We start from the raw sequence: 9,161 nt of genomic DNA on the forward strand, positions 1-9,161 counted from the left end.
CTCACTCTCAGTTAGGGGAGGGTGGGCAGGGATCACTTCCATCCCCTTAAGCTCCACTAACACTCCCTCTGCGATGGACAAAGCAGCCCTCGGGGGACTCCCCGGACAACTGCGCTCTGGTGGCAGTGTTCAAGGAAGGAAGGAACATAGTCAGTTGTCGGGGTATGATGTTAATTTTGAGAGGTTGAGGAACTTTTTCATGTATTCCTCGAGGGAACGGTCCACCTGCTTAAGGCACCATAGTCGATCTGCAAGGATGTCAATGGTGAGGGAGAAAAAAGAAAGAAAGAAAGAAAAATTACACCGCTTATATCACTTTCATGCTTGGGCATTCTGTCAGGCATGTGGGCTAGAATTCACAAGCACAAAGAAGACGGGTCAATCCAAACAGGCTTTAATAACCCACAATGTGATCCAAACATAGAGTATCCCAACCATGAAAAAGAACAATGCATTAACTTAAATAGAGGCAGTAATGAGACGACCACAGCTGAACATAATAGGTGATCAAACTAACATCCATGACAACAAACTAACTAAGGGAAGACAGTAAAGTCCATGTAATGTGTGTGAGTGCGACAACTGATCAATCATGCACAATAACGAACACATACATCTACAGTAGGAATGTTTTATCATGCCTTGTTTTAATGTTTTAACAAGTCTTTAACATGCTCACATCTACCATACATCCATGCTTTTAAGAATTCGATAATAAATCTGCATTTATGAACTAATTATTGGCTATTCTACAATTTTAAAAATAATCACTGGAAGAAATGAGATGAAAGAAAAACTGTTTTCACACCTACCTACATAGAGAAAAAAGAATAATCACGCACAATCACACGCATTTCCACCCTCCCAACGCCTCACCTTTCAAACACCATCTGTAGCACACACATCTCTCTTGCACAAACGCGCACACACACTCTTCATAAACACAGTAGCACCATTTTACACACATGCGCACAATCCTACGCACATCCCATCCGTCACACACACGTTGCACTTCTAACGCACACACTCAATTATTCTCCGAGTTCACCACACACTTTTTCTCCCACACACTCTCACAAACAGGACTGCAGGACTCTAATGTGTTTGTTCCAGAGGGGCGAGTTGATCTATTCCGCTTGGTGAGATATAAAGCCTCTTTCCTCCTCCAGTAAACGCCCTCTTTTACACTATTCCAGACCTCTTTGATGTATTGACCATGTCGGCTCCTGCTTATTGGGATTTCTTTTTTTTTTTTACGAAGCCTACGTTTGTGTGGCACACTCTCTTTGGTGAGGTCAGTGCTGTGTTTTCGTGTGGAGAGAACTGTCAGTTATGTTGTGCCTGTGGAGCCTTACAGAGCTCTTTTTAATGAGTGCATTAAAGCTGCATAGATGTTCAAGGCCAGTGGAGGTACGTCCCCTGGGCCCCAGCGTCTGCCTCAGGGCTGCCATCTGTAGATCTCTTGCACATTTAAGGGTCTCCACTACTTTTCTCTTCATTTTCTCTGCCTCTGGAAGATGAAGTAGTTTGGAGCTTTGGCGAGAATCTAAAGTGAAGGGAAAGGTAACATGGCAGGCAGAGTGTGCAGATCAGAGGTTCTCAACGATTCCACAACCTGTTTATCCAAAATATGTGCAAAAAGGCATGGGAACCATAAATAATTGAGCGATTCTCAAGGATTCTGCTTCCATAAACGATAAATATTTGTAAATAAATAAGAAATGCAATTTGATTCCCAAATGATGCTTAGATAAATGCTTGTAAATGCAATTTAGTCATTAACCTTAGCTTTAGGATACAACAGGGCTAAAGGCAGACTGGAGTAAATGAGCATTTGATTTTATTCTCTTCTAAACCATTAGATGACACAACTCAACTCGCATTTCACTATGAATGTGGAAATGTGTCAATTATTGTGACTTTTACCCCAGGTGTTGATCAATAGCATGTTAAGTTATATTATAACATATTATAACTTATTTTTTTATTAATAGTGTAAAGCCATTTTTAATTATTATGGTATCTCCAAGCAGTCTAGGAAAAAAACAATTCTTTGTATTTATTTTAAAGCTACACTCTGTAACTTTTCCGTCCGCTTGAGGGCGCCTATTCAAAACAAAGGCGTAGCTTGATGCACCAAGTTTGAGCTCAGAATCTTGGGTCTTCACTTCACAGCCGGTGGAAAAGAATCGGGATAGGACTCAGGTAGAAATCATGTTCATGGATGCGGTTATTAACGTTACTGTAGTGTGAAGCAGAGCAGGGCCGAGTGTTGAGGGAGCTGAGCAAAGCCGCTGGAGCAATTGTTTCGCAACACATGGCTCGCACGCAGCAGGACACAGTCGCCTGCGCCATTTACGCTTACGCTTTTTCGGGAACATCCAACTAAAGGGGTGAGGCTATGTTGAGAAGAGAAAGAGTTGTGGTAAATCACATTTGGGAGTCTGTTCAAACTGTTCACGTTTATTGCTGCAATACAGTACATAACACAAATGCAAAAGCATGTCATAAAGGCGAGATGACAAGTTAATTAAACTGAACTATACCTATTCTATCTTCATGCTGCATATATTCTCTGGCTCTGAAGGCATCTCACAACAGTTCCCAGGATTTGTAGATTATCATGACAGAATATGCTAATCAATGCCTTGAAGAACTCCACATTAACGGCACATTAAATAACCATTCAGAAACGTTCCGTTGCATTCTATATTGTCACTTCTAGAGTTTATCCTTGAGTTAGTCGGACTCCTTTTTGAACATAAAAGGCTGAACAGTTTCTGATATTTTCAGTGTGTGTCTGCATGAGCTAGCTGCTAACTCGAGCTCTTGAAGCTCCACCCTCTTATATAAAGAGGGCCGGGAGCACCAGCTGATTTTCATTTAAAGGGACACACACAAAGACGGCGCGTTTTTGCTTACCCTCAAAAAGTAAAATTGCTATTAAAATTATCTGTGTGGTATTTTTAGCTGAAACTTACCATAAACACTCTAAGAACATCAGAGACTTAAGGCGGGCGTACACGGTGCGATTTTTGCTGTCGTACGAACTCGCAGACGATTTTTTTTTCTCGGGAGAAATCGCGTGGACATCGTGGATGCTCGTATGGTCGCGGCTCGCACCGTGTGAGAGGAAATACGAGACGAGCCGAGCACGTTAAGAGCACCTCCCGACCTTACGATAATTTTTAAACATGTTTAAAAAGTTCGGGGAGTCGGCCTGATTTTTACCAGCATATGGCTGTCCCCTATTGCCAAATCATGCACAAGCACGTCACATACGCTCAATCTATATGACTATTATTAGCTCAGTGGCTGCCACATACTGCGTTCACACACACACACACACACACACACACACACACACTTTCTCTCTCTCACGTGCACTCTTCTCTCTCCCTCTGGTTGTTTCGGTTAAAAGGAATGGCTATTCTCTGCTTTTCAACAAATCATTTTCACATCTTTTTTCTTTATTTTTTGTATCTAAATCTATAGCAGCAACATTGAAAGCTCTGGTGTCTGTGTTACATGAAAACTCGTGTGATCGCAGCCGGCTCACGGTGCAAACAGTCGTGCCGTGTACCAGCTGATTTGATGCGATGATCAAATTAAATGACTCGTAGCGTCTGCAATATCTCACGACCTTCCGAGTGTCCGAATTCGCACAGTGTACGCCCGCCTTTATTTTACATCTTGTAAAATGGGTCATTATAGGACCCCTTAAAACAAGCCATTCATAAATCCGTAAGATTTTACCTTCATGCTGTGGAAATACAAACCGGAAGACAGAAGACGATGCGCGCAGTGCTGAAAAGGGGCGGGGCTACATAAGGTCTTTATAGCTATAACAATTCTACTCAAAATATACCATAAATATAGCATTAATATGAAGAAACTAATCACGACCCCATTAGCTTCTTCAGCAACCCCACGTGGTTTTGTGACTGTGAGGTTGAGAACCTCTGGTGTGAAAGCACAGGGGTGAGGAACGTGGTACACAGAGTGAATGGCTCCTGAGAAAGAGCACATGTGGTTGGTGGATTACAGGGAGTGTGTGTTAATGAAGCTCTTTGTGTGGCTCTATCGGAATGAGGTCACTGGGTCTCGGCCCTATTTAATTAATTAGGGAACAGTGGAATGGAAAATGAATAGCAATCAGGGGCTCACTAATTTCAGACCTGCCAATCAATAAGCCTTAACACTAAATTTTCCTTCAGGGGCCTTGATGGGTCTCATTTAGCGTTGAAATAGGATACCGAATATGGGTGTGCCTGTACGTATGTACATAAATATTCAAGGCATGTATATGGATGGTTTGCAAACCAAGTATGGTAAAATGCAGTGCAAAGTGAATTGCACATTTGCCCTTTCGCCACCAAACCTTTGTATGTATGTGGGCATGCAGACAATCAAATCGCTACAACTAACAACCGTCAATCAACATGAAGAGACCATTTCAATTCACATCAACCCAGAAGAATCTGACCCACAGTAGCCAGTGAAGAAAATCCCAGTCTGCAGTACATAACAACAGCACTGTGCATAGCAACAACTGTCTCTCACATAGCAACCACACCACAGTGCATAGCAACCACTGGCAGCTCTTTGTGTATTCCCTGTTAGTTGGTTGCATTTGACGCTAGGTGAACTGCAGTATCTCCGTGACTCACCCGGTAAAGATGAACTCGAGCATATAAAAACAAGTTTGGATTTGTTGTTCTTTTATATAATTTACTGTGATCATTAAAGACTGCTTTTTTGTGTGCCTTCCTCTTGCAGATATTCGCTCATTGCCTGATGTTGCCATGACAGGAAACTGCAGCCAGGAGTGCAGCGAGCTCGGTCACTCAGATGCCTGTTGGATGCCCGGTCAGCCTTCGCCCGTCCGCAAGACCCGCAACCCCCCTAAACTGTCCACGTTTGTGCCTTATCAGGAGAGGGGGAGCCTGGGACGCCTGGCCAATGGGAGCGTGAGGCTGGGAGGAGAGGAGAACAGGCCACGCCTCCCACCTTCCCGTAGTGCCTACTCCAGTAGTGACCACACCCCCAGTGACCACGCCCCACTAGAGGAGGTGCCTCTGAGCGTGACATCAGAGTTCCCGCCTACCAGCCCCCCCTCCAATCACGCCTCGAAACGAGAGATATACCTGTGAGATAACCACACCCACCATCTTTGATTGACACACATCAGAAGTTACAGAGACACGGTTGCAAAAAGAGAACACCGAATCTGCGACAGGACGAAATATCAATTGAATAGTGGGAAAAAAAACGCTATTGTCATCATTATTTATTTTATTTATTTATTCATTCATTCATACATCTATTTATTATCACTTTTAACACATTATTTCTTTGAAACTATTTGTACTGTTTTTGCATACCATCAAAAACAACCGATAAATACTTTTACGTGACTAACCGACTTTTAGCTTCGCTAGCCTACAGAATGTTCATGGGTTCTTCTACTAGATTACCAAGTGCTGTAGTGGGCAGGAGATACTGCTGTAAAAGGATCTTGAGCCACATAGAGTGTCTAACGCTCTTTACTTGATCCTGTCCTCAGAGGAGAGCAGTCTTTATACATGTAAAACACTGTAAATACATTTGTATGGTGTATATATGAATATTACTATCCGGCTTGAGTTGAAAAATAGTTTAAAAAAACAAAAAAAAGGTCAAAAGTAACATCTAAATCAGCCTGAACGCCTGAAGAGTGTGTTGGTGCTGCTGCTTTTTAGGGTCTGAACGTTTGTAATAGCCAGATGGGAACGTGATTAGACGAGCTGGAGCGGTTGGGAAGACATCCTGACGGTGCTCCGTGATCCTCAATGTTCCCAATGTTCTAAATGTCTTAGACCCACATCCTCACCTGCTGTGCTGTATGTCAGTGTGCACGCTAAAACCGGTGTATAGTTTGTGTGTAGGTATGTGTTTGGCGAGGGAGGGCAGTGGGTTTAGCAGCGATTAACTCGCAATGACAGACCTTAACATATGCCGTGTGTGCGCGTTCGTGCGTCAGGGGACCTACTGTCACGAAAAGTAACACATGTGGCTTCTGGCACAATAGCACGCTATCCAACAGACGTGAAGAAGGTGCGTGCATACTTTTGTGTCATGTGGCAGAACTTGTGTTTTTTGGCACTGTGATTCTCTCCTGAACTCCCACAGTGTAGTGCAAACGCTGCCTGGCACTCGCAAGGACGCCTACGGCTCACACAGCACATCCTCGGTGAGGAGGAGACCGCCTGCCTCCCCTCGAATCATCAGTATAGTTTCGTTAACTCAATGGTATGCCACAGACACGCCTCATCTCCATCAAATCCATCATATTCACGGTCCTGTTTTCTTGGTTTACACAGTTTTCACGGTTTTGAATGAAATCTTTGTGTCCTATTTAGAATTTGTTTGAAGAACAAATGTATTAATGCCTTAAAACAGTTGTATATAACAATCACAATGGACAAATTAGACTGATAATCCTGTCTTGTCTTTCGCATGTCAATTGTGCATGTTTTTTTTTCCCCACAAACAAAAAATGGCAAATGTTACAAACGATCACATCGCCATATTTCCTGCCACTTTTTTTACACAAATGTTCTGTCCTCCATCAATTGGATATTTCTTCGGGTGGGTCGCTTTGATTTGTTTTTTTCGTTGACACTGTGCTGACTATCTAACCTGCTCTAAAGCTGTGTCTCCCTCCGTGTTTGAGAGAATCTCTGGGGGACCATTTTGACAATGACTATCTAGTGTGCTCAAGGACCATATATCTGATGGACATTATCATTACTGCTGCATCGCAGTGCACCACCTCGAAATCTCTACTTTTTCCACACGTGCTGCAGCTCAGCACCTTCCCAGATCCCGGCGCTTGGGCGAGCGTGTGTCTGCCGGGGGGGTTGACGAGGTGTACCGCAATGGGCATTTCCTTAATTAGGGTGAGTAATGAGTGTGGTGCAGTTGGCATATGCGAATACTCCAGCCCCCAAAGGAAGCACAGATCACCGAAAAGATCCCAGTTCAAACGCTTCAATTGTTTAGCGAGTCGCATTTTTCACTGCGCTTACCTCATCGCGACTGCCTTCAGCACCTCTCGCCGAATAATTAAGGCTGAAACGTATGGAGATTACTGGACGTAGCCATGATTAAATAAGGCGAATGATTATCCCGCCCTAAGGAAAGAAAGCACATTATGCTGTTTTCGAAGCCATTTAGTGACTCTGATAAGGAAAAAAAAAAAAGTCCAGCGAGAGCCATGATCTAGCGTAATTAGCCCAGCTGGCTTTCCCTCCTCTCCACCGCAACCACGCTCTGCCCGGGCGAACGTGTGAGATCGCCGACCTGGACTTAACACGGCTAAAAGATAGAGATGACCACGAAACTCTACCACCACTTAAAGGCTTTCATCTATTCAAACTCTGAGTGAAGCAGGCTTTGACCTTCCTCCACTCTGATGCCAGCCCGAGTCAGATAGTCTGAATTGCAGGTTTCGACTCCTCTGGCTTCATCTCAGCTGTTTTATTCCTAGTTATTCTAAAGCTAGTCTCCTAGAGTCCTTCTGGCCAAAACGCCGAGGGCGGACGGAGGAATGTCCACTTCTCGTGGTTGTTTTTTAAACTGGTGTTTAGATTTGTGCTCTTTCGCTGTTAGATGTCTGGATGTGCCGAGACGACCGTAACGAACGAGGGGGTCTTCTCGTCGTCCTTAGAGCGAGACTTTTCTTCATAGAATATTGAAAACTGGTGTTTGTGGTAAACATCTCTTAGAAAGCGTTCTGTACATAGCTCTCCACATCCCCCGTGTGTGGTGTCAAGCAGGCGACGAGTTGAGCATGAATTCCAAAGATAATTGGTAGAAACCGTTTACTGTTCTTGCTGAAATGTTAGTGCCGGTTCAAAAACCTTTTATTGAGAGCAAAAGCGACGTTCACTGCACAAAACTCATCTTCACCATTCACCCCAAACTGAAGACAGCTGCCTTGAAAGTATGTCTTTTGCAGGAGAGTTCAAAACTTGTTATCCTTAATTGTTGGTTATATTTATATAGGAATAAAAATGCTTGTGATGATCTGTTTTTGTACAGTTTTATGTACATGCAAGTGAAGCTTTTTAAATCTTACAACAAAAGCCGATGGCATATAAAAATCGTAAAGTGTTTATTGAGATGTGCACATCTTGCCTTGGATGGATCGATCTTTTTTGCAGAGTCAGTGTGAATGTGGCCGTCGTATGCCTGCACCGTAGTCATTCACTGGCTCCTGTCACCGAGGGCTTTATCAGATTTTATGTTTATTGTGAACAGTGGATTGTCCGATCCGACTTGTTTGTTTGATTCCCATGTGTTTTGTTTCGTTCCGTTTCCGCATGTTGAAAACAAACCCCTTGTAATAAGTCCTTGCAAAGTTTGTAATAAAATGAGTGAAGAAAAAAAAACAAAGAAATACATTTCCTTGGTGAGTCATTGTTTAAGAATGAATCTAGGGACTGTGATCTCTCCATAAAGCTTTTTCATTAATAAAGCAAATTGATCTGACAAAGATATAAGACTCAATTCTTTTTCTCTTTCACATTCTGGGTCTCTTCGCCTGTGTAAACAGAGAAAGAGGAAAAGGTTACAGTTCCGCCAGACTGACAGGAACTTAATAGAACAGAATAGCGAATTTGAGATCCGGTAACGTGAAGTCTCACTTCACAAAAGCTGTCCATCAATATTAATGATCAAAAAAAGCAAGACCCAGAATTTTCTCCGTCTCTGAAACCTAATTCTCTCCTCTACAAGGAGTTAAACCGTTACACCCAAGACCTCCCAGTGCTCGACAGCACAATAAAGACGAAGCCATAAAGATGATAACGCCGAGATGAAAGACAATAAATCAATCCGGCTTTCATTTGGTGTGCTGTCTTTATAGATATGCCACGACGTAATTCGCGCACCTCTGAAATGATAGCTTTCACAGATAAAAATAAATGGATGTGAGCCAGCGAACAAACGCTGGGAAAAAGCGAGTCATAAACAAGTTAAAAAGAATATCAAAAGTACAAGATGGAAAGTGAGGTAAATACTCGGAGCAAGCATGTGAGTGAAGAGACAAATGTGACAAATCTGTCAAGTGTGAGATAAGAAGTTAAGAAGGCCAAACTGCCCCCTAATGGTCTTCA

At 43.0% G+C, this 9,161-nt stretch overlaps 1 protein-coding gene across 1 annotated transcript in view; it reads left to right on the forward strand.

Moving 5' to 3' along the window:
- pcdh1a (protocadherin 1a) overlaps positions 1–8,512 on the forward strand; it is a 91,165-nt gene extending 82,653 nt beyond the window's left edge. Inside the window, exon 5 of the mRNA XM_067433059.1 lies at positions 4,780–8,512. Coding sequence (XP_067289160.1) covers positions 4,780–5,153 — 374 coding nt within the window. The 3' untranslated portion in view covers positions 5,154–8,512. The remainder of the gene's footprint in view (positions 1–4,779) is intronic.
- Positions 8,513–9,161: the final 649 nt, after the last annotated feature.

The sequence above is a fragment of the Pseudorasbora parva genome, chromosome 23 (genome assembly GCF_024679245.1).
Source record: "Pseudorasbora parva isolate DD20220531a chromosome 23, ASM2467924v1, whole genome shotgun sequence".
NCBI lineage: Eukaryota > Metazoa > Chordata > Actinopteri > Cypriniformes > Gobionidae > Pseudorasbora > Pseudorasbora parva.